Below are 25,132 nucleotides of genomic sequence, written 5' to 3'. Positions count from 1 at the left end.
AGCATTTAAATTAATTCTTTATTAGATTTTTATGTATATTTAAAAACTCATGACAGTGAAATTAAAACTGGTTACCTGCAGTAATATTTTTACTGTTGGTTTTTTCTCTTTGCTTTATTCTATTAATGTCAAAGCTTCCATGTAAGATTTCATGCTGAACATTTAATCTAAGCACTGTGAAGAAAACATAGAATAGATCATTAACAGCACGCTGATACAGAGCTCCAGCCCACAGTGCTTAACACACTGCAAGAAGGTTCCTGGTTTGAATCCCAGCTGGTTCTGTCTGTGTGGAGTTTGCATGTTCTCCCTGTTCCTGTTTGGGTTCTCTCCAGGTTCTCTGGGTTCATGCATGTTAGGTTCACTGGGGATTCTGATGGCTACAGAGGTGAGGTAGATAAAGTATGAATGTACAGGAGGTCAAATGTGTAAGAACACGTCACCAGTTCTCTAGTACAACTTGAAATGGTACCACTAGTATCTCCATACAGGCATCTTGAAGCTGAATCACCAACAAAGACTTTTGTAGGAAGTATTAAACAAATTTCAGTTCAACAAATTTTCCCTGTGTCATTTTTCATTAGGTTTTTTGAGGTTTTTAAAACTAAGCTGAAGACACATTTGTTCACCCTATCTTACATGTCTTAATTCTATTGCTTTTAGTTTTTAAATTTTTACTGTTTTTAACTTGTATTGTGTCTTTTACCTGTATTGCTATGTATCGCTTTTATTTTACTTATCTTTTTAGTTTTAAATAGTTGTACAGCACTTTGTTTGAAAGCGCTTTATAAATAAAGTTATTATTATTATTATTATTATTATTATTACACATATCACACCTGTTTCACTTAGAATAGAATAGAATAGAACAGAATTCAACTTTATTGTCATTGCACATGCACAGGTACAGGGCAACGAAATGCAGTTTGCATCCATCCAGAAAGTGCTTTAGCCGTGATATAGATATATTACAATATATATTAGCAATAATATAAATATGTAAGTATATTACAGAAATGGGTCTATTATGGTATGTTATAATGTACACAGTGTGAAGTATGTTATGAATATTCTACAACTATAAGTATGTACAGGCTATGAACAGGATATAAATATGAAATAAAAACTATACAGAAATCTGAGATATACAGTTATACAGAAATGTGAACTATGTAAACAGTTGTGGGATTAAAAATTATCGTATGTACAGAATGATTATCTACACAGAACTATACAGTAGTGGTAAAATGCTAGTGGTTGTGGGTGTGTGTATGTTCAGTCCATGAGTTTAACGTGGGTCAGATGTCAGGAGGCAGAGTTCAGGAGTCTGACAGCTGTGGGGAAGAAGCTGTTCCGGTACCTGGTGGTCTTAGTCCGGAGGCTCCTGTAGCGCCTCCCAGAGGGCAGGAGGGTGAAGAGTCCATGTGATGGGTGACTGGGGTCTTTGATGATTTTCCCAGCCCTTTTCAGACACCGCTTCCTGTAGATGTCCTTTATGGCAGGAAGTGGTGCTCCGGCGATGCGCTGGGCAGTTTTCACGACCCTCTGCAACGCCTTCCGGTCCGAGGCAGAGCAGTTCCCGTACCAGACTGTTATACAGTTGGTCAGGATGCTCTCGATGGTGCAGCGATAGAAGTTCACCAGGATGTCTGAGGACAGGTGGTTCTTCCTCAGAGTCCTCAAGAAGAAGAGGCGCTGGTGAGCCTTCTTGACCAGCTTGGAGCAGTTGGTCGTCCAGGTGAGATCCTCGGAGATGTGGACTCCCAGGAACTTGAAGCTGCTCACACGCTCCACAGCCGTCCCCTTAATGTGGATGGGTGGATGTGGGTCAGCATTCCTCCTGTAGTCCACGATGAGCTCCTTAGTCTTCTCAATGTTAAGCAGCAGGTTGTTTGTGTCGCACCACTCAGCCAGACGATCCACCTCCTCCCTGTAGGCTGTCTCATCGTTGTCACTGATGAGGCCAATCACCGTGGTGTCATCTGCAAACTTAATGATGGTGTTGGAACCATCAGCAGGTCTGCAGTCATGGGTGAAGAGGGAGTAGAGGAAAGGGCTCATCACACAGCCCTGTGGTACACCGGTGTTCATTGTGATGGTAGATGAGCAGTGATTATCCAGCCGGACATGTTGGGGGCGGTTGGTCAGGAAGTCCAGTAACCATTTGCAGATGAGGGAACTGATGCCCAGGTCTGTCAGTTTCCTGATGAGTTGTGAGGGGTGGATTGTGTTGAATGCTGAACTGAAGTCTATAAACAGCATTCTGGCGTAGGTGTTGTTGTTGTCCAGGTGTGAGAGGACAGAGTGCAGTGCGATGGAGACTGCATCCTCTGTGCTCCTGTTCTGGCGGTATGCAAATTGGTGGGGGTCCAGGGTGGGGGGGAGACAGGATTTGAAGTGTGCTAAGACCAGCTGCTCTAAGCACTTAGTGATGATGGGGGTGAGGGCTACTGGGCGGTAGTCATTGAGGCTAGATGGGTTGGAGTTTTTGGGTATCGGGACGATGGAGGTGGATTTAAAGCACTTACACATTATATCAGTAATATGAGATTCTCCAGAAAACCAGACTTTTCTTCCTCTTCAGGTCTGATCAGTCAGCAGGATGTGACTGCAGGGCCATTTCTTCTTCACTCATCCACAGATGTTTCTCCAAGCCAGCTGGGTGGATCAGTGGCTCAGAAGCTGCAGGATGGAGGAACAAAATAATCATTAGAATTTGAAATAACCAGAGACGAGACAGAAGGAGGCTGTCATCATGTCTTCAGTCAGAGTCCAGAATTTATCAGGACAGAAACAGCTAACAGATCATCTGCAGAGGAATGGCTTATTTGAAGAGTTTCAGTCAGGTTTCAGAGCTCATCACAGCACAGAAACAGCTTTAGTGAAGGTTACAAATGATCTTCTTATGGCCTCTGACAGTGGACTCATCTCTGTGCTTGTCCTGCTAGACCTCAGTGCTGCGTTCGATACTGTTGATCATAATATCCTATTAGAGCGATTAGAACATGCTGTAGGTATTACAGGTACTGCACTGCAGTGGTTTGAATCATATCAGCTCTGTTCTGGGATGGACTGGGACGGTTGAGGCAGTGCCATGTGAGGACGCTGGTTTGTGAGCTCTGCACTCGAACCCTTGTATTTACCATATTACTCTTCAAAAATGACGTGATATTACTTCACATACGAGAGCAACAACATATTAGAAAACAACCATCCCGGTCTATCGATTTGCACTGCCTCTTACTTGTAGTTATTTTTATTTAATTTAATAACTGTACAATACTCTGTATATAGTAACCATTGTCCTTAATGTAAATATTCAAGAAAAATTGTGTATGTTTCTGTTCTGTGTCCTGTGTACTGTTTGTTTGTATATGTGTCTTTTTGGCTGCTGTTACGACCAAATTTCCCCTTGTGGGACAATTAAAGGATTATTCTATTCTATTCTATTCTATTCTATGGACAACATGCCCCAAAAAATTCAAGCCAACAAGATGGAGCAGTACACGAGGGCCTCTCAAGCAACTGCTGGCCCAGCTAGCCTAGCATGCCCAAATGCCACGGAGACAACTGCGGGTGAGCAGCAGGCAATCCTGAAGGAGCTGCAATTAATGAAGCAAGAATTGCTGGAGAAAATAGATGAAAAGGCTGCAGAGACCCAAACGGAGCTGCGTAACATCACTGAGAGGCTCAATAAAAGACTGGATAAGGTTGAAAGCCACACATCTGAGTTGGAAAAGGGAGTCACTGCTAATTCTGACTCTATTGCAGCTATGGAATCCGACATGTCCAGTGTGAAAAAAAGAGCTTGCCCTGCTAAAGGTCCGGTGCGAGGATTTGGAGGCTAGGTCACAGCGCTGCAATGTCCGTGTTATGGGGGTAAAGGAGGGACGAGAGCAGGGGAAACACCCAGCTGAATATGTGTCGGAAATGCTGAAAAATGCTCTTGGTCTGGAAAAAATGCCAACTCTGGATAGGGTGCACCGGACCCTCCGCACCAAGCCAACTCATCCAATATGAGGATTCTTGTTTCAAAGTTGCCTTTTAGACTTTGTGACTCGTTGATATAACAGTAAAGAGAGCTTTTTAATTTAATTAAAAAACGCAGAGCGAAACTTGGCGTTCTGACAAAAAAAACGAAATGACATTAATGCTCTCATTGATGCTGGAGAATCAAAAGCTTCCATAGATGAACAGATAAAAACATTTAATGATTTTTTTGATTTAAATGTTGCGGCCTTTTAGTTCCAAACACCAAAAAAGTCCAAGAAAAGGCCGTGGGTGGCAACGGGAGGTTTGTTTTAGAACGCACTTCTGACTCCATTGTTTAAAAATCATATGGCGTTTATTTCGTGGAAATTTATAAACAAAAATAAACCAAATAACTTCTTACAGCTTAAAATTAAACGAAAGTTAACTTAATTTGCTTTAACAACTTCAAAAGTGGTCAAAAAATTATTTTCTAACCCTCCCGTCCTCCCATCTGACATTTGGCAAACAAAAAACAAAACATTTACCACACCCCTCCAGGGTGCTCTTAATCCCCTGATTAATGGGAGGGTCCATAAGCTAATAAACCAATCACTTTCCAAGAACTTTTCCAACTAATTACAAATTTACATAACAAAACTAGGTCAGTATATTCTTACAACTTTAAAGAAAAAACTAAAATGAATACAAATTGTGTTTTATAAACATTCAACAAAAATGGCCACAAAATTCCGGCCCCTAATTCAATTCAATTCAATTCAATTTTATTTATATAGCGCCAAATCACAACAAAAGTCGCCTCAAGGCGCTTTATATTGTACAGTAGATCGCACAATAATAAATACAGAGAAAACCCAACAATCATATGACCCCTATGAGCAAGCACTTTGGCGACAGTGGGAAGGAAAAACTCCCTTTTAACAGGAAGAAACCTCCGGCAGAACCAGGCTCAGGGAGGGGCGGCCATCTGCTGTGATTGGTTGGGGTGAAAGAAGGAAAACAGGATGAAAGACATGCTGTGGAAGAGAGACAGAGATTAATAACAGATATGATTCGATGCAGAGAGGTCTATTAACACATAGTGAGTGAGAAAGGTGACTGGAAGGAAAAACTCAATGCATCATGGGAATCCCCGGCAGCCTACGTCTATTGCAGCATAACTAAGGGAGGATTCAGGGTCACCTGGTCCAGCCCTAACTATATGCTTTAGCAAAAAGGAAAGTTTGAAGCCTAATCTTGAAAGTAGAGATAGTGTCTGTCTCCCGAATCCAAACTGGAAGTTGGTTCCACAGAAGAGGGGCCTGAAAACTGAAGGCTCTGCCTCCCATTCTACTTTTAAATACTCTAGGAACAACAAGTAGGCCTGCAGTGTGAGAGCGAAGTGCTCTAATAGGGTGATATGGTACTACAAGGTCATTAAGATAAGATGGGGCCTGATTATTTAAGACCTTGTATGTGAGGAGCAGGATTTTGAATTCAATTCTGGATTTAACAGGAAGCCAATGAAGGAAGCCAAAACAGAGAAATATGCTCTCTCTTTCTAGTCCCTGTCAGTACTCTTGCTGCAGCATTTTGGATTAGCTGAAGGCTTTTCAGCGAGTTTTTAGGACATCCTGATAATAGTGAATTACAGTAGTCCAGCCTGGAAGTAATAAATGCATGAACTAGTTTTTCAGCGTCACTCTGAGACAGGATATTTCTAATTTTAGAGATGTTGCGCAAATGGAAGAAAGCAGTCTTACATATTTGTTTAATATGTGCGTTGAAGGACATGTCCTGGTCAAAAATGACTCAAAGGTTTCTCACAGTGTTACTGGAGGCCAAGGTAATGCCATCCAGAGGAAGAATCTGCTTAGATACCATATTTCTAAGATTTTCAGGGCCGAGTACAATAACCTCAGTTTGATCTGAATTAAGAAGCAGAAAGTTAGCGGCCATCCAGGTCTTTATGTCTTTAAGACATTCCTGCAGTTTAACTAATTGGTGTGTGTTACCTGGCTTCATGGATAGATAGAGCTGCGTGTCATCTGCATAGCAGTGAAAATTTATGCTATGTCTTCTAATGATGCTGCCTAAGGAAGCATGTATAATGTAAATAGAATTGGTCCTAGCACTGAACCCTGTGGAACTCCATAATTGACCTTAGTGTCTGAAGAGGACTCTCCATTTACATGAACAAATTGGAGTCTATTAGATAGATATGATACAAACCACTGCAGTGCAGTACCTGTAATACCTACAGCATGTTCTAATCGCTCTAATAGGATATTATGGTCAACAGTATCGAACGCTGCACTGAGGTCTAGCAGGACAAGCACAGAGATGAGTCCACTGTCAGAGGCCATAAGAAGATCATTTGTAACCTTCACTAAAGCTGTTTCTGTGCTGTGATGAGCTCTGAAACCTGACTGAAACGCTTCAAATAAGCCATTCCTCTGCAGATGATCTGTTAGCTGTTTGACAACTACTCTTTCAAGGATGTTTGATATGAAAGGAAGGTTGGAGATTGGCCTGTAATTAGCTAAGACAGCTGGGTCTAGAGATGGCTTTTTAAGTAAAGGTTTAACTACAGCCAGCTTGAAGGCCTGTGGTACATAGCCGATTATTAGAGAGAGGTTGATCATATTTAAGATCGAAGAATTAATTAATGGCAGGACTTCTTTGAGCAGTTTTGTAGGAATGGGGTCTAAAAGACACGTTGATGGTTTGGAGGAATTAATTATTGAAGTTAACTCAGAAAGATCAATTGGAGAAAAAGAGTCTAACTTAACATTGATGGTACTAAAAGTAGCTGTAGATAATATTACATCTGTGGGATGATTATTGGTAATTTTTTCTCTAATGATAAAAATTTTATTTGTGAAGAAGTTCATGAAGTCATTACTAGTTAACGTTAAAGGGATTGTTGGCTCAGTAGAGCTCTGACTGTTTGTCAGCCTGGCTACAGTGCTGAAGAGAAACCTGGGGTTGTTCTTATTTTCTTCAATCAGTGACGAATAGTAAGATGTTCTGGATTTGCGGAGGGCTTTCTTATAAAGCAGCAAACTATTTCTCCAGGCTAAATGATGATCCTCTAAATTTGTGACACGCCATTTCCTCTCCAGCTTACGAGTTATCTGCTTTAGGCTACGTGTTTGAGAATTATACCACGGAGTCAGGGACTTTGGATTTGAGGCCTTAGTTTTCACAGGAGCTACAGTATCCAGAGTCGTGCGTAGTGAGGAGGTAAAATTATTAACAAGATAATCGACCTCTGTTGGAGTAGCGTTCAGGTAGCTGCTCTGCTCTATGTTGGTACAGGGCATTGAAGATGATAACAGTGGGTGGATTATATTCTTAAACTTAGTTACAGCACTTTCAGAAAGACATCTACTTTGATAAAGTCTACTCTCCACTGCTGTGTAATCAATTATTGTAAATGTAAATGTTATCAGGAAATGATCAGACAGCAGAGGGTTTTCAGGAAACACTGTTAAATGTTCAGTTTCTATGCCATACGTTAAAACAAGATCTAGAGTGTGATTAAAGTGGTGGGTGGGTTCTTTTACATTTTGAGAGAAGCCAATTGAGTCTAATAACAGATTAAATGCGATGTTGAGGCTGTCATTTTTAGCATCTACATGGATGTTAAAATCACCCACAATAATTATTTTATCTGAGCTGAGCACTAAATCAGATAAAAGTCTGAGAAATCAGAGAGAAACTCTGTGTAAGGCCCAGGTGGACGATAGATGATAACAAGTAAGACTGGTTTCTGAGTTTTACAGCTGGGGTGGACGAGGCTAAGAATCAGGCTTTCAAATGAATTAAAAGTCTGTCTTGGTCTTTCGTTAATTAATAGGCTGGTGTGAAAAATTGCTGCCACACGCCCCTCGGCCTGTGCTTCGAGGTTTCTGGTAGTTAGAATGACTCGGGGTGTTGATTCATTTAAACTAACATACTCATCCTGCTGCAACCAGGTTTCTGTAAGGCAGAGTAAATCGATTTGTTGATCAATTATTAAGTCATGTACTAACAGAGACTTGGAGGAGAGAGACCTAATATTTAATAATCCACATTTCACTGTTTTACTCTTTGGTTCAGATGTGGATACTGTATTGTTCTTTCTTTGTGATTTTTATGTTTAAGTTGTTTGTTGCTGGTTTTTTTGGTTTGTTTTTTGTCTTTTGGGAGCTGACACAGTCTCAATGGAGATGGGTTTTGGGGGGTAGCAGGAGGAGAGAAGCTGCAGAGAGCGTGTAAGACTGCAACTCTGCTTCCTGGTCCCAACTCTGGATAGTCATATTTTGGGGGTTTAATAAATTGGTCCATATTTCTAGAAATGAGAGCTGCTCCATCCAAAGTGGGATGGATGCCGTCTCTCCTAACAAGACCAGGTTTCCTCCAGAAGGTTTGCCAATTATCTATGAAGCCCACATCGTTTCTGGGCCACCACTCAGACAGCCAGCAATTTAAGGAGAACATGCGGCTAAACATGTCACTCCTGGTCTGATTGGGGAGGGACCAGAGAAAACTACAGAGTCCGACATTGTTTTGGCAAAGTTACACACCGATTCAATATTGATTTTAGTGACCTCCGATTGGCGTAACCGGGTGTCATTACTGCCGACGTGAATTATGATCTTACTGTATTTACGTTTACCCTTAGCCAGCAGTTTTAAATTTCCTTCAATGTCGCCTGCTCTGGCCCCTGGAAGACAATTGACTATGGTTGCCGGTGTCTCTAGCTTCACATGTCTGAGAACAGAATCACCAATTACCAGAGTTTGACCCCGGCGGGTGTGTCGCCGAGTGGGGAAAAACAGTTGAGACACATGAACAGGTTGGTGGTGTACCTGGGGCTTCAGTTTAAGACTATGCTTCCTCCTCACCGTCACCCAGCCGCCCTCTTTCCCCAGCTGCTTGGGGTCTGCCGGGAACAGCTAGCGGGGCCTACGCTATCTTCGGCTGCACCAGCTACAGGGGCCTGGCTAGCTACGGGTGAATGAAGGGTGCGGCCGAGTCTCCAATTCAGTAATCCTGGCCTCCAGAGCTGCAAATATGCTACATTTATTACAGGTATCATTACTGCTAAAGGAGGCCGAGGAGTAACTAAACATCTGACACAATGAGCAGGAAAGTGCAGGAGGGACAGGTGAAGTAGCCATGGTGCTAACGAGTCGGCTACGAGCTAAGCTAAGCTAGCGAAACAGTAAAGAGACTTTGGCTATAAATTAGGTAGTGAGCACACAGAAAGGGTGATTCAGATGAAGCACGTGAAGATTATACTATGAAAAAGGGATGTATCAAAAGATTTAAATTAAATTGCTAAGCAGAAAAACTACTCAGAAACACCACTGTGTTTGAGCAGGAACAGGAAGTGATACTCTACCACAAAGCGAGCGAACACCAAGTGACAGCGCCACCAAGAGTCAGGAGGGTAATTCCTGAGTAACATGAATTATATCTGTCTAGGTGGCCATCACAAAAAGCAATACCAATAATTTTCTTCAGTAGTCCATATGTCTTCTTAAAAAACAAACAAAAAGAAAAGGTCATTGTTCTATGATTTCAAGTCTTTGTTGTTCATGTGTTTGCTTTGTGTGTATTGATAAAAGGTGTATGTTGCATATTGGAGTGTAGAACAAAGTGAGTGTCAGTGTAAATGTAGAGCCAGAGGTTCCAGAACTTGGCTCAGTTGGAGGCAAACATTCATTGTTTCCTCTAGATGGCCTCCACCAGGAGACATATTTTGTTGATTGGCCTCTCCAACTCATTTGTTTGTGTCTTAATTCGATCGCGCCGAACTACTCCGTGTGCATCGGCCATGGTTTCAGTGATGCGGCCAATGGGCCAAGAATTTCTTGGTGCAGCTCCATCAACAATAAGCACAATAGAACTATAAGTTCTAGCTGGACCTGGGTGACTTCTAATTTTCTAAATTTAGACAAAACTGAAAATATAGTCCTTGGCCCTAAAAACTTCAGAAAGATTGAGTAGGTAATCATTCTTTGGTGTGTACGCTTTACTCTCTCTCTCATACACACACACACACCTGTGACTGTTCTGATTTTGCACTATGTAAATAAAACTGAACTGAATGGACTCTGTTGGATGCTTTGGAGACATCTCACTGTGTCTCCACTATATTTCTACGTGCAACCAGAAGTAGACAAAACTGCATTTGCTTTATTGAAGAAGACATCAAAAAGGCCATTAAAGTTATGAATCTGGTGTTTTTAACTCTATAAAGTTACTAAAACATACAGGTGGAAAGGTGAGCTGATGTCTACCTTCATACTGACCTCCGACTTTGAGCAGCACGTTCTTCTCTCTCCAGATGTTCCTGCTGTCGACTCTGCAGCGGTATCTTCCCGTGTCTCTGACTGTTGGATGTTTAAGGGTCAGGCTGAGGTTTCCTGTCTCCAGCAGCTTTTTGCTCGTCTCTGTTCGGCCTCTGTACTCCTCGTCCTGTTTGTCAGGCTGATCTGATTTGTTCTGATACACGTGGACCATCATCATTGGTTCAGGGTCATCTCGCCACCACTTCACTCTGATGTCATCGGGGAGGTCACCTGTGGATTTGAAGGGCAGCTGGATTGACTCCTCCCCGTCTTTCACCTCCACCTGACAGACTGAGGACAATGCAGCATGAAATCAGGCATGAAGAGCAAAGACACTTTAACAGCAAACACACCAGTTTAAACAGACCACTCCAGAACTGTTCGAGGGGCTTAAAAACAACACATAGTAAAACTGTCACTGTCTTTGTGCTGGGTCATTGAGTTTATTTAGTATTTTTATGTTGCTGAGATCATTTGTAATTCCTGATTAATGTTCTCTTTCTGTTAGGTTCCATTCATGCCGTTGTCTTCATCTGTGTGTCTCACTCTCCAGGTCTTAGTCACATCCTTGTGTCTTGTCTCCCTTTTCTCTTCCCATGTTCGCCTCCTTGTGTTTCATCCTTTCTCCTCTGTCTGTCATCTGCATCCATGTGTTCCCAGCCCATCGTGTTTTAGTCTGCATCTTAATGTGTTTCCTGTTTTATTTTGACAGTCTCTCATCCTGTGTTCAGTGTGTTTGGTTTCACTTCCCTGTCTCGTCATGTCTGTTCGTCCCAGCTGTGTTCCCATGTGTTTCCTCTTCCCTCATCAGCCTTCTGTGTGTATACTGGCTGTGTCCCAATTCAGGGTATGCACGCTTGAAGTACGCACACTACGCGTAGTACGTACGGCGCGTACTACAAGTACGGGAAGTGCGGAAGTGAGAGGCTTGTGAAATGGGACGGTCTAGCCTTCATCGCGCTGTTCAGGTTGCCTAGCAACCATGATACTAACCGCGAGAAATGTTTCATACAGCATTGTGTGACAGAAATGAAGGAGAAAAAATGTTTTGTTGGTCATTCATTTTTGTCATGACATCACTTTGATTAGCTGAGACCACAGGACTGTAAAACATGATAGTTGGGCTTCATTTCTGTACTGAACAGTCATTTCAAGATTAGTTAGTAAATAATAATTAGCTAATGTTATTCATGAGACTAAAGTCATCTCACTGTGGTAATGTTAATATAATATGGACAATATTATATGTATTGTCAGATTATATATATATATATATATGAGCTTGAACTCTGGGTCAAAGATGCAAGTAGCAGTTAATTATATTTCCTATCACCTTAAATCTTCACTCATAGACAAGTATCTCTGACAGTGTATATACAGATGTATTATATATAAGAGACAAACATTGTTCTTTCAATATGTTGGCATTACTAAATTTGGCTCAATGCTTACATATATGTGTAAAAAGGAAATGTACGAGCTGTGAAAACTGTTGGTGACAGAATGAAGATCAGACTGATATATTAAATATTCCTTTATTGGGTGAGAAAATCAGACCATGTCATAACTGCTTTAAGTCATACAGAATAGATATCAGAGCCTTAAACAGGCTGACTTCTGCTAAATGGGTCAAACTGGGCATAAAGTAAACAAACACATAACATCCTTATAGAATATGATGTAACTCTATAGATCAACTTACCTCAGAATATATAAAGCATATAAACAATTACAGCAATATGATGCAACAAACACAGCAGTGCTACTAATCCAAGATACTCAAAGCTTCATAGAACTGAAACAAACATTTATTTTTAGCTCCATTCTGCTGCTGATACATACTTTAGGTTTCTGAATATTAAACTTGTTGCTGCCTTTCATAGTGTGTAACTTGAAGGCCCTGAGTACTTTCTCCCACACTGAAAACACTGGGATGATAACATTATTTGAACATTACCTAATAAGACTGATTCAGGACAGACAATTAGTTATGTTAAACTTTTCTAGCAGTCCTTCACAAACAGGGAACAGTCTGTCTATTCTCTCCATCTGTCAGCTGCTGCTGGCTCTTCCTCCTCCTCTTCCTCACACACTGCTGAGTTTGTCCTGGTGGATCATCAGGGGTGCAAAGCCTCACAGATGATGTGCAGCAGTGGGTCCCTCAGTCTGTCCTCACTCTGGACACTTGCAGTTGTCACACATGGAAATCAAATGTGTGATAAGCTGCAGGATTCAAACACAAGTGTAACTTATAAATACATGTTCATACTTTTATTCCACAATCAGAGAGAAAGAAACAGAGAGAGAGTGCAGGACAGACAGACAGGTGACAGTCTCAGGTGTACACACTGCTACAAAACAGCACAAGAGAAGGAGGATTTAGTGTTTGTGTTATTACGAGTGCTAAACAAGAAGAGTTCCCAGATGGTCCAGTGGACACATGTGTGACTCCTGTGATTAAAGCATCTTTCTTTCAGCTTAACGAGTGAACCGTCAGCTCGTTCAAACACACGTTAAAGTCCGTTTGGCTCGACACCACCGAACAGAGGCAGCAATATAACATAGCTAACATTAACAGTGCAGTGAATCCTGCTTGTGCCGTCATATTCAGGACTGCAAACCGAGCAGCATCACTGACTTTCAGCTTGTTGTGTTTGTGGATATATGACTGACTTTAATTACGCATAAAATCATCACATTCTCTGTAAGATTAAGGTCAACTATATATATATTTAGAAGTAAAGGCTTTAAAACCAAGTTACCGCTGAAAGTACAAACATCACTAATGTCACATAACTTTGCCGACATGTGGCTAACAGTAATGTTATAATGTTCTTAAACATTCGCACATAAATAAGTGACATAATATTCAGTACTTACTTTTGACAGTTCACTCTTCGGCTGCTCCCTTCTGCCATATTTTGCGGCAAAATTATCCACACCCACCGCCGCGCTATGGATTGTGGGATATATGGGGCCACGAAGCGTGCACCGGACCACGCTTGATATTTGGGGAAATCGACGGCGCATTTGGAGTACGCATTTGAAGTACACTTTGAATTGGGACAGCCGTCGTCGCGTGGCGGTGACGTAATCACACTTGAAATGCGTACTTCAAGCGTGCATACCCTGAATTGGGACACAGCCACTGTCTCTGCTTTCCCTTTGTCCCTCGTTAGTTTGTCTGTTCTTCTCCAATCATGTTCCTGGTCTGTTGTTTCATTAGAAATTAGTTTTCCCTCCCTGCACCTGCTTTTAGCTCCTCACCATTCACCGCTCCACACAGTCTGCACATGTAGATGGTAGTAGTCACAGATATCCAAGGTACTCCTCATTAATCACTCCACAATGTGTGGTTTCATTATCACAGCATAAAGAGTTCCTCCTGATGTATTTAAACAGCATCACACAGCAGCAGCATCCATGACAGACAGTCTGGAGCAGCTGCAGTCGTGAAGTGACTCGTGTTTATCACACGTATGAGGTTAACAGTGTTTGGACCTGATCACAAAGGAACTGCTGATTATTTAATAATGAGTAAATGTGAGGTGTGTGGATGTTTACTGCAGGCCTGATAATGATACTCATGCACATAACACACATCATTTCCTGTGCTGCTAACACTATCAGGATGTCTCACTCATCCTCTGAAACTGGTGTTTACACTGACACTGACTTTGAACGCGTCATTGGTATCATGTACAGTCCTGACCTTTGACATGGAGCTGTACTTGTTTCTTCATCAGGATGTTTCCCTCCCTCCTGCGGGCGGTGCAGGTGTAGGTGTCTGTGTCTGAATCTGTGGGATATTTCAGGGTCAGACTGAGGTCTCCAGCCTTCAGCGGGCGTTTCTTCATCTCTGTCCGCTGTCTGTAAAACCAGTGCTGTTCCTCATGCTGGTCGGAGGAGTTCTCAAACAGGTGGACTGTCTTGCCTTTACTGTTGCTCCACTCCACTTTAGCATCTTCAGCCAGGTGAGTTATAGTTTTGCATGGCAGTTGGACAGCATCCATCTCTGCATCCACCTCCACCTGGTACACTGACAGAAAAGCAAACCACAGAATCAGCTTTGCAGGCAACATATGGTATCATGAGCCCCCCATCAATCAGCTCTATAGTCTTCAAAGGCTTTACCCCTGAACTCATCCACAGGATGTCAAAGCTGCTGGTTCCTCATAGCCACACAGCAGTGCCATGATAAACCAGGTTACAGCAGTCACATATAGAAGCTTTCAAAATACCCCAAGTATTACATTTAAAAGCACTGGGTGGACATCACTGTACTGGGAGTTAAGGGGCCAATTTTAAAACTAACCTACACCAAGGTAGTTTTTAGTGCCAATGTTTGATGTTTATTTGTTAACATTTCTACTGCTACCACACCTTTAATAATTAAAACATAAAGCCCTGCGACAGGCTGGAGATCTGTCCAGGTGTACCCCGCCTCTCACCCTGTAGTACAGGCAGAACAGACCGAGCGGGCCCCTTTGCAGTTTTCACCTCAACCAGACCCTTTGGTTGGCATCAACAAGCTTCAGGCATAATTCTGGCTGACCCCTCTTTTTTAGGCTACCTGGGTGTTAAAGCATTGTTTTGGTTTTTGGACTTTTGGACCCTGTTTATTATTGTAGTAATCTACGTCTCTTAGTCTTTATCTGATGTTGTTTCGTTTTCCTGTGGCTGGTCTCTGTTTCCTGTTTTATTGTGATAGTGTCTTGTCCCATGTACGTTATGTTTAGTTTTGCTTCCCTGTTTCATTATGGTAATTGGCCTGTATTTGTATAGCACTTTTTGGTGACGGCAAGCTACATTGTAGCCACAGCCGCCCTGGGGTGCACTGAGTCACATTCATTCCAGTTGTGTGTTCACCTGTTACCCAGCCTCTCATTATCCTGCATATATTTCTGTCTTCTACAGCTTTCAGCTCTGTCTCACTTGTTCAGGATTCTGAACTCTTCACGTTTCTGTTTTTTGTGAGCCGCAGTCATGTTGAGCGTCAGCACACCATCAGTTTCGTGGTCTGGCAGGTTCTGCTGTTTTTCTTGTTTGTTTTCTTTCCCTGTTTCTAACTCGCTCTCTTTACAATCATTATCAGGTGGAGCTGCTGAGCTGGCATGAAGCTTTGGGTGGAGGTTTCCTGGCAGTTCCTTCTTTCCCTCCTGCACTTGTTCCTGATCACAGTTAAGTGAGCAGGTATTATGGGGTGGTGCTGCAGTTCTCTCCTAGTTCATCTTTGCTGCATTGGTGACAGTCAGGTCCCTCATCTTTCTGTTTGACCTTAGTCACTGGCTCTTACTTTACATTTCTGTTTTCCATGCAGTATCCTGTTTGAACCTTCTGTGGAAGTTTGATTTGCTCAAGTCTCAACCCTTTTGTCTACTGTGAACTCTGCTGAAATCTGCAAAGGAACTCATTCACCTACCAGCCATCAGCCAGCTCCAACCTGGCATCCCTGAACAAATGCTTGTTAGACTCGTAACCCTCCCAAGTTCTCATTCGACTTTCCAACATAACTCCCACACTCTGCATCATGAACATATTTGGCGATGCTTCATCTCCTGCTTTGCGTTTCTGTGGGCGCCCCGTCAAAAACCTGTCCATGATGGTAGCAGTGTCCAAGGGTTTTTTTTTTTTCTTTTCATACCGCACCCCCCTTCAATGGCTCTATGCCCCCCCTAGGGGGCGGGCCCCACACTTTGGGAACCTCTGCCTTCAGTAATACATTTAAACCTGCCAACAACAATCTGAGTCCACTCCTTGAATTCGATTTAAGTCACACTAGGACAGTTAGAGAATTTTTACCATCATCCTGGATGGTGATAGAGACTCACCTGACATTAAATAGAGACGGAAATAAAATAAGAGACCCCCAGAAACAATGACAGTGGTGAGAACCAGGAGAACCAGGAGAACCTTAGACCAAGCTGGGAATCGTTCTGTGGAGAAACAGAAAGAACGTCATGAGGTCTGACCTCTGACCTGTATCCATAGAGGACTGTTTCTGACCTTTGACCTGCAGCTGTATGTTATTCAGTGTCAGGTTTTGTGTCCCATCACTGATGGTGCAGGTGTAGTTGCCGCTGTCAGTGAGCTGGAGTTTTCTCAGAGTGAGGCTGTAGTCTCCAGTATCCAGAGCATCAGGCCTCATCGACGTCCGCCCGCTGTAATGCTGGTTTTGGCCTTGAAGATCATCTTCTTCTCTTCTCCGGTGGACAGTTTTGGGATTGAGGTCAAAGCGGCTCCAGATCACTGTGGGATCGTCCTCAGGTATGATACCAAAGTACTGGCAGGCCAGCATGACAGCCTCCACCTCCTCGTATACCTCCAACACTGCAGCACCCTGGGAAACTGCACACAAACAGTGATGTTTGGAGGTGAGAACGTGATAGCGTGTGGCTGTTTTTCAGAACATGGCACTGACCATTTCATATCATTGAAGGAAGGATGAATGGAAAAATGTTCTGAAACATTCTTGATAAAAATCTGCTGCCATCTACCAGGATGATGAAGCTGAAACGAGGGTGGAGTTTCGGTAAGAGGATGATCCCAAACACAGCAGAGGAAACATTCAGCTGGTTTCAGAGAAAGAAATTAAAGCTGCTGGAACGGCCCAGCCAGTCCCCTGACCCAGTGCTTGGACGCTGGTCACTTTGGGTTATTGGCCCCCTCGACACATCCACAGCACCTTCGGACTGTTTGTGTGGAAGATTGGGTCAAAATCACACCTGAGCAACGCGTGTGATGAGTTTCTCCATACAGGAGGTGTCATGAAGCTGAAACACAGACCAAGGCTTTTGTATGAAGTATTAAATTCATTTAAGTGTGTGTGAGCAATACCTTTTCCTCGTGTCATTTCTTATTATTACACATAACTTTTATTTATGGACATCTATGGTTTGATTTCTTTGAATGTAGACTGGATGGACTGTTACCAACATCTGGAGAGAATTTCATGTCAGTTGCACTTTTATAAATATATCTACTTAGAAAATTGGTGACATATTCAATACTTTTACCTGCTGTAGTTCATCATGGCCTCAGTCATTTAAACAAGGTAATTGTTGCAGTGTCAGTCACTAATCAGGGCTAAACAGTTGACTAGGGAGGGAAACCTGTCTGGCAGGTGAGCTGGACAGGTTTATACAACTAAATATCATCAACATAAAATTATAGGAAATGATAAATGGACTGGTTCTTTTGTACTGCTTTTCTACTGTGACACAGTCCTCATCCGGTCTCATTACTTCATTCACACAAGCATATTTTAGTGTATGCGAGTACTTTCTATCATTCACATCCTGATAAACAGTGTAATGAAGGCATTGGGGGAAACTTGGGGTTTCCTGGACATCTTGCCCAAAGATGCTGGCATGGAGAGCAGCCAGGGGTCGGACCCCACTGAGGTCAACCAGAATGAGTACAGAGCAGTTTCTTACATCAGTAGCCATGCTGTTAATACTGTCAGTAATACCCTTCTCCTTACAATTCATGAGATTATTGATGTCTATAAATGGTTTCCATATTTGTATTGACATTTTTGTTTGTAACTCTTCAAAATAAAGCCTGAAAAGGTTACAGCAGCATTATTTTAATATGTTGAGTCCTCTTTGTTACAGAAGTGCAAGGGTGTGAAAAATGACTCGTGAATTTGAGGATCATAAATATTTAAAAAGCAAGGACTAAAGTGATGACATCTGACTGAGGTCAGGTGGAGAGAGGACAGCTTACCCTGCAGGAGGATCACAAACACAGCAAACATCTTCATCTTCCTCTCAGCTTCTTACTGAGCTCACTCTTCTAAAGCACTTTGACAGCAGGAGCTCACGGACGTTTCTCTGGATGAATCTGCTCGAACTCATGTAGTTTCACTTTGAACTGTTTCCTGTGAAGCAGCAGCTGGAATGTAAAGAAACCAGCTGAGCAGCTTTGTTCACTCCTCTGAGAAATACGGTGCTGAATAACACAAGTGATGTTTCATTGATCTTCTCTGTACTAGACTGAATCATTAATAACACAGAGGTGTGGAGGACGTCTCTGTGCTCAGGTACACTTAGTTCATGTATGGTTATGGCTATAACTCTGGTGTTTGAGGTACAGTATACTGAAGTATGTTCAGACAAACAAACGATCACGATGAGCTGTGTGGCTGGACCCAAGTGCAGGACTCCGAGACAAAACATTGACTTAAGACGGCAGCTTTATTTGCTGGCAAGACAAACTTGACAATACAACAAACAAAAACTTGAACTAGGATAGATTAACTAGACTGGGATTCACACACAACTAACGTGGAGGACGCAACAACTGGCAGAGACAAAACACAGGGCTTAAATACATACTGAGGTGATTAGGGAATGTGAAACAGGAGGAGAGTACAGCTGGGAGTCATCTGACATGACAAGACAAAGGGGAGGCAAAACTCAACACACTGACATAGACACAGACTTTCAAAGTAAAACAGGAAACAGATGCGGACTTGACTAGAGGATACAGTTAACAGAGAACAAAGGGACACACTGGCAGAAGAAATGCTAAGGAACCAAGGAGCTAGGAATACTAGAGACGGAAATCAAAACCAAGAGAATCAAAACACATCATGAAATCAAGGATAAATAATACAAACAGAAAAACACTGAGTCCACAGACTCAGGGCCGTGACACAAACACTCCATGACAGGGAAGTGATCGTCTAAAGAAAGGAGATGGTGATGTGAAGAATAGATCTAAGTAAGTTACACTGTGATTGGATCAGGTCGCACACACTCATTCAAACACACCTCTGTGTGTGTTATTAATGAGTCAGAGAATCTGGAGTAATACACTCAGTCTGGTACAGTGAAGATCAATGACACGTGTGCTGCAAGCAGGTGAAATACAGTTACTGGTGTTTTTATTAGAAGAATCAAAGAAGAATTCAAGCCGACACATTTTTTCCTTATTTTACTTTTGTCTTTATTTGGTCCACATTTTCTACATGTTGTATATTAATACACTGTATGAATAAACAACATGTATTGTCCTCATATGATGGATTACACGGCGGTCTTTTCCTGTTTCATATGTTCAGCTATGGCCTCTCTATTTTTAGTAATTCCAAACAAACCCAAACAAAACACGCATTAAGAGGCTCTAATGTCTGTGTCTCAATCTCACGGCCCATGTCACCTCTACTTGCAGCCTGCACAATGATGTGAAGAAATATTTTAAAAATTATTGTTCAAAAAATGATTTAATATGAAGGCAACAGGCAGAGTGTTACAGGCATGGCCCTAAAGCATGTAGCATCATGGGCAGTGTAGTCCGTGCTGCAGGGAGAATGGACTGTCATACCTGTGATGTGTCTGTGAGCGAGGGAGGGAGAGAAAGGAAAAGTCCGAGTTGTCACTGAGCAGAAACGGGAGCTGGAAGCATGTAAATATAATAATAACCACTGCAGCCAAACAGAGTGCCTGATGAGCCCAGCTGTAAGTAAGCTATTAAGACTCAACTGTACACTGTGTTCGTGTTTTCCTCTGAAACAATAAGTTCTGTTGGAGCAGCCTTTCAACGCCTCTCTCTGTCTTTACTTTTACCTTTACTACGGTTCAGAGCCGCGGACCTGTTTTATATACGCGCAGAATAGTTTCTATACGAGATCGCTGCAAAAAGTGCAGCCTTACCTAATGTCCACCTACTGTTACTCATTTATATTAAGATTGAAACATCTAGTTGGGATTGGTTTGGTGAGTATCCTTCAGTAATAGTAATAAACCACACAGCAATAGGACATTCATGTAGTTGTAAAAAGCTTCATAATATTAATCCAAAGTATTCAGAATATGTTACTCTCATTGCCTGCCACACAGCCGTACCATGACACCAATAACAGTCATTTCCATATAAAATGATAAAACAAAACAAACCCCCCACAAAGGTTTGATCATAAGAAAAATAAAAATATCTGTCCATCCATAAAAGTTATCCAAAGTAGGGTGATGGGATAGGCTGCAGTTACTGGATGAGAGGCGGGGTTGGCGGTCCATAGCAGGACGAACACAGAGACAGAAGCTGCTGGTTTCTCAGTGTTTGTAAAAATCTTCATGATCTGGTCATGAAGTCAATCATGGCTGATTCTTTAGACCCATAAACTAACCCTGTGCCTGTGACCGTTATCTCAGTGGAGCCAAATTTGATGTTCAGCTTGACTTCATGCTTCCTGCCTCGTGTTGTGGGCATTCTTACAATGAGTGAAGCGACTTCCTCCAATCCCTCTTCATCCACATACAGAGGGTTTCTTCTTTCTGTGCGATAAATCCTAATTCTTACATGTGCGTGATATTCTTTAGCTTCCAGTACATTAAAGGTGAGCTCTCTGGTTTCATCCCAGTCAACATCTTCACCTTTCTCCACAAGTTTCCTAAAAATATCTCCACAAAACTCCTCCCCTTGGACTACAAATGTCTTTTCTTTCTTATGTTTGGACGGATCAAACTTCTCTGAATCTGCAAACCCGTACATAAAGACAGATTTTCGAGATGCCACCAATGCTGGGTTTTTTCCAAGCATCACAGCTCCGTTCACGATCGCTTCCTGAGGCCTAAAAGGACACAGGACTTTACACTGATCACCAAACTGATCAATAACATGTTGCCGTAGAATCTGGCTTTCAGCGTAGCCCCCCACTAACAGAATGTACTCGATGTTTAGATGTTTCTTCAGGATTTCTCTGAGACTGTCAGTGATGCCCTTCAGACTCTCAGCAAAGAAAGACCTCAGTTTCTCTTTGGAGATTTTGATGAATCCGTCATCCCAGGAAGCACCTCGCACTGATTCAAAGAACTTTTCTACGTCCTGCCTTCTCTGAGCCAGTGTTCCCAGATTATATGGACACACTATCTGAACATCATCATCTACCTGTTTGAGAAACATAAAATCATACATTATCCTCTGAACCTCACTGGGATAATTTCTCTCATATTCATCCCAGACACCATAACTAAAGATTTCTCTGAGGAACTCTTTGAATTTCCTGTCCACAGTTTGTCCCCCCAAATCATTTCCTGAGGCCTTGTGCAGCTCCTTCAGGGCTCCTCCAACCAGGACTTCATGAACTGTGATGTCGATGGTTCCCCCTGAAACACACAGGAAGTGATGAAAGCTGACTTCCTGCAGCAGCAGACACAGTCAGATGTTTCCAGTGTGTCTGTGGATGAATGTCTGTGAGTGTAACAGAGTCACATACAGTACCTCCACAGTCCACCACTATGAACTGTGTTCCTGGACACTGATCCAGTGATCCTCCATCACGGTTCTGAGTGATGAAGCCATCAGCTGGCAGCTTCATGCACCAGGCTGAGGCTGCCTCTGGTTCCAGTGCGATGATCAGGTTGTGTTGAGTTCCTTCTGTAATGATTCCTGCCTGCAAGTGAAAGAAAACTGAATCTTCTGAACATTTCAGGATCTCAGAGCTCTCTTAATAAATGATGTTACCTGAGTCACAGCTTCTCTCATGAACTGCTTTGCTGAAGGATCCCAGATGGCAGGTACAGTCAGCACCCAGCTGAAGTCAGAGGCAAAGAACTTCCTCCCTACTGTGCTCTCTGCGATGGTTTTCAGAGCGTCCTCCTTCAGGTATCTCAGAGCTTCTGTGAACACCTTCAGTGCCTTCATTGACTTCCTGTTTGCAGCTGTAATCTCCACATCTCTGCTGACTCTCTGTAGATGATGGTAGTGTGGATACACACAGTTATCAGTTTAGTGTTATTAACCTTAAACCTTTGTGGACTAATGTCAGGTCACAAACACATAGATGTTTATCTGAGGTCCCACAGAGCAGACAGGCTTCATTAGTTCAAAGTGTGAGACGGTCGTTAGAGATCTTCATGAGTCTGTTTGTTCCTCTGGTTCATTAAGTTTCATCTGAATAACATTCGTCTGAATAACAAAACCTATAATAACCTTTACTGTGTCGCTGCAGGCTGAATTCAAACGTTAACACATCAGTGAGTTTTTTTCTTGCTGCACTAACAAAACTTTTAATGCAGCTTTCTGACATTTATCTGCTGAATCAGTGTTTTCAGCTCAGACGGTCTCTGTGTGGACTGAATGGACTCTTCAGTGGAGTTTTTATAACAGACATGTTTAACAAACTCATTCACATGAGTGTAATCTTTACCAGAATATTAAGGTTCAGTGATTTTTACTTACTTTTCCATAGAGCGCCATCTTGAAGTTTCCAAAGAAGTAGCTTTTCTTTGCTTCTTCTCCTTGCATCCTGAAATACGCTGTTTTAGCTTCATAACCAAACTTGATAAATTCTTTGTCTTCATTGAACAGAATGCAGGTTGGAGTCTTTGGAGTGTCCAGTCCAAGCTCTCTACCCCACCTCCTCATGTGGGGATCTATTTCTGCCCCTTTGGGTGTCAAACTGAAGGCATATCCACTGTATGCAGAGCCAAAGTCTATGGCTATGATAAAGTTACTCATTGTAGAAACTGGTCCAACAAGTGAAGGAGAGGAGAACTGTCAGAATGCCGAAGAGCAACAGTCACTGTGGATTTATTGTTTTTCTTCCTGTAAGCCCCGCCCCCTGTTCTTGTTTCACTTTGTTTTTCTTCACTCATTTCTTTCAAGTTTGTCTTTGTATAAAATGGCAAACGATCAAATGTGTAAAACTGAAATTTCTTATTATTTGTTGTGAAAATTCATACGAGAGCATCGGAGATGTTTGGAAGTGAAATCTCTTCATCCCGATCTCTACTTCAGTGTCTTTAATGGTGCATTTGTGGCTTCACTGTGCTGTTGATGATTCACAACAAACAATATTTAGTGCCAAAGCAGGACCAAAATAGATCTGGTGGAGGGCTCATTCATTATAGTGACGACAGCTCGACTTACAGACTCAGCTGATATTGTGTACTGTTATTATAAAATGTGTAAAATAATGAAAAATAAAGATACTGCACTCTGACCATGTTTGTCTGAACTTGTTGTATCTGAAACAGGTTGCAAACTAAAACTTGGCAAAGAGAACAACGTTTAAAGAGAAAGTGCTCAGATAATCAAACCTTAATCTAAAGGCTCTGACTTTTACATGAAGATATTAGATTCAGTGGTGTAGAAAGTTATATATGTAAAAATATATGCTCCTCTCTGGTTACTCTGGTGTGAATGACTCTGAATTAGTTTATGATAAATAACACTATTGGCAAAAAACAGTGAAAGAATTCAGATCAGAAGTTTTTAGTTCAACATACAAGTGACGACCTTTGACCTTCAGGTTTTATTTACTTGTGTCAGAGAAAACATCATGTGCTCTTCATGCAGCTGAAGCTGTGCAGGTCTGAGATCAGCAGCTTTCTGAAACCCCAAACTGAGGTCCTGTTTCTGCTCCTGAGTGTAACGAGCAGCATGGAGGTGTTTGAGGATCTATATACACGAGTACCTGGGCTGGCTGAGCTTTTGACTTTGACCTTCATTGATAGCATCGTTAGAACTTTCTTTCTTTGAGCTCTTTAAACAGAATTTCTTTAATACAACATTATTGCCTGGGTACCTGTTGACCCGGTGTTTCCAGTTTTGTTACTGTTTAGTTTACCATGTATGTTTCCTACTTTCTCTCAGTCTGACGTCATTAGCCGTGCCTAGGCCCAAACTCTGCCTCAGGTCTCAAAGTCACTGTGACATCACTGAGAGTTAAAAACTGTCTAAATTCTTTCATCTGTAATAAAATGATCAGCGTTGCTGCTTTACCAGGTGTAACAATTAAGTTTAACATCCATGAAAAGAGGATTTATTATATTTAACAGACTTAGAAGTTAGCAGGAAGTTAGCTCGCTAGCTTCCACCTAAACATGATATAGCATGTTCTGACTGAGAACATGGCATATCATGTGTTCTGTTCTTGTGTTTGGGAGTGCTTCAGGTCTGGAGCCAGTCTCCTTCTTTCTTCTACTTTGTATTACTGTCTGAATTACCATTCACTGAAGTAAAGTCCTACAATTTACTTGGGTATTATTCTGTGTCAGTGAGAATCTGGATAAGACTTGATGGTCCAGTACAGCTCGGCCTCTCAGTGCAGTCGGACTCCCCTTACTGCCTTTGTAGCCTTTTCTATTACAGCTCAGTAATAATGTGGTAATAGTGCAGTGATAAAGTGGAAACAAGAAGGTAATACTTTGGACAACAGCATGGTATTATTGTTACATAAATAATGTCCTAGTAAAACGACAGCTGGGTAATATTACATTCATATAACCAAGTAATAATAGACCAGAAACTGTAGTAATAATGTAGGATCAAGTATATCCATATGAGGAAAAACCAATGATCAGCAGTATAGAAATGTATTAATAACAATATAAAAACCTAGTGGCAATAAAATGTTGACATCTGTGCATTAGAAGTGCTACACAGTAACTTTTAGTGTGTGACTGATGCCTGACATTAAACCTTAGTTCCTCCATCCTTCTTTATGTCCTACAGTTTTAATCTGGGGGCATAAGAACACCTTTGTATTGCTAATGTTCATAAATCAAATACAGGTGTGTTTGATTTATGAATCTTTGGTAAGGGTCTGCTCTGTGACGTCGCTCTTTATCATTTTGTTTCCTTTTTTACATTATTTGTGTATTTTTTATTTATTGATGTTTTTTTTGTCAACAACATGTCCATAAAATATTTCTGATGTCTACAGAAACAAAACAGATGTTAAACTATCGCTAAAACTAGTAACACCATCACTAACGCCAGGTGATTTTTACCCAATATAATATACCCAACAAAAAGTACTTGTCAACAAAATATATAAAATATATGACAACACATGACAAATTAGAGTG

General features: G+C 41.8%; 2 protein-coding genes across 7 annotated transcripts; both read right to left on the bottom strand.

The window, feature by feature from the left end:
• Positions 1 to 2,402: 2,402 nt before the first annotated feature.
• Positions 2,403 to 18,154, bottom strand: LOC116327979. Of its 6 annotated transcripts, XM_039600537.1 has the most exons (6): positions 18,042 to 18,140; positions 16,735 to 16,823; positions 16,145 to 16,661; positions 14,026 to 14,352; positions 10,263 to 10,604; positions 2,403 to 2,682 (listed from the first exon to the last, which is right to left on the bottom strand). In XM_039600537.1, exons 3-6 carry the CDS (start codon positions 16,149 to 16,151, stop codon positions 2,591 to 2,593), a joined length of 768 nt encoding a protein of 255 aa, XP_039456471.1. In that variant the 5' UTR covers positions 16,152 to 16,661; positions 16,735 to 16,823; positions 18,042 to 18,140; the 3' UTR covers positions 2,403 to 2,590. The 6 variants fall into 6 exon arrangements, with proteins under 6 accessions (XP_039456471.1, XP_039456468.1, XP_039456469.1 ...); XM_039600534.1 differs by lacking the exon at positions 16,735 to 16,823 and having other exon boundaries at positions 18,042 to 18,154; XM_039600535.1 differs by having other exon boundaries at positions 16,145 to 17,086; positions 18,042 to 18,137.
• Positions 18,155 to 19,887: 1,733 nt separating this feature from the next.
• On the bottom strand, positions 19,888 to 22,806 carry LOC116327376 (heat shock 70 kDa protein 12A-like). The gene is made up of 4 exons (XM_031748961.2): positions 22,500 to 22,806; positions 21,783 to 22,007; positions 21,540 to 21,711; positions 19,888 to 21,424 (listed from the first exon to the last, which is right to left on the bottom strand). Exons 1-4 carry the CDS (start codon positions 22,776 to 22,778, stop codon positions 20,391 to 20,393), a joined length of 1,710 nt encoding a protein of 569 aa, XP_031604821.2. The 5' UTR covers positions 22,779 to 22,806; the 3' UTR covers positions 19,888 to 20,390.
• Positions 22,807 to 25,132: the final 2,326 nt, after the last annotated feature.

The sequence above is a fragment of the Oreochromis aureus genome, linkage group 16, assembly GCF_013358895.1.
Source record: "Oreochromis aureus strain Israel breed Guangdong linkage group 16, ZZ_aureus, whole genome shotgun sequence".
NCBI lineage: Eukaryota > Metazoa > Chordata > Actinopteri > Cichliformes > Cichlidae > Oreochromis > Oreochromis aureus.
This window is presented reverse-complemented; position numbering and strand designations above follow the sequence as displayed.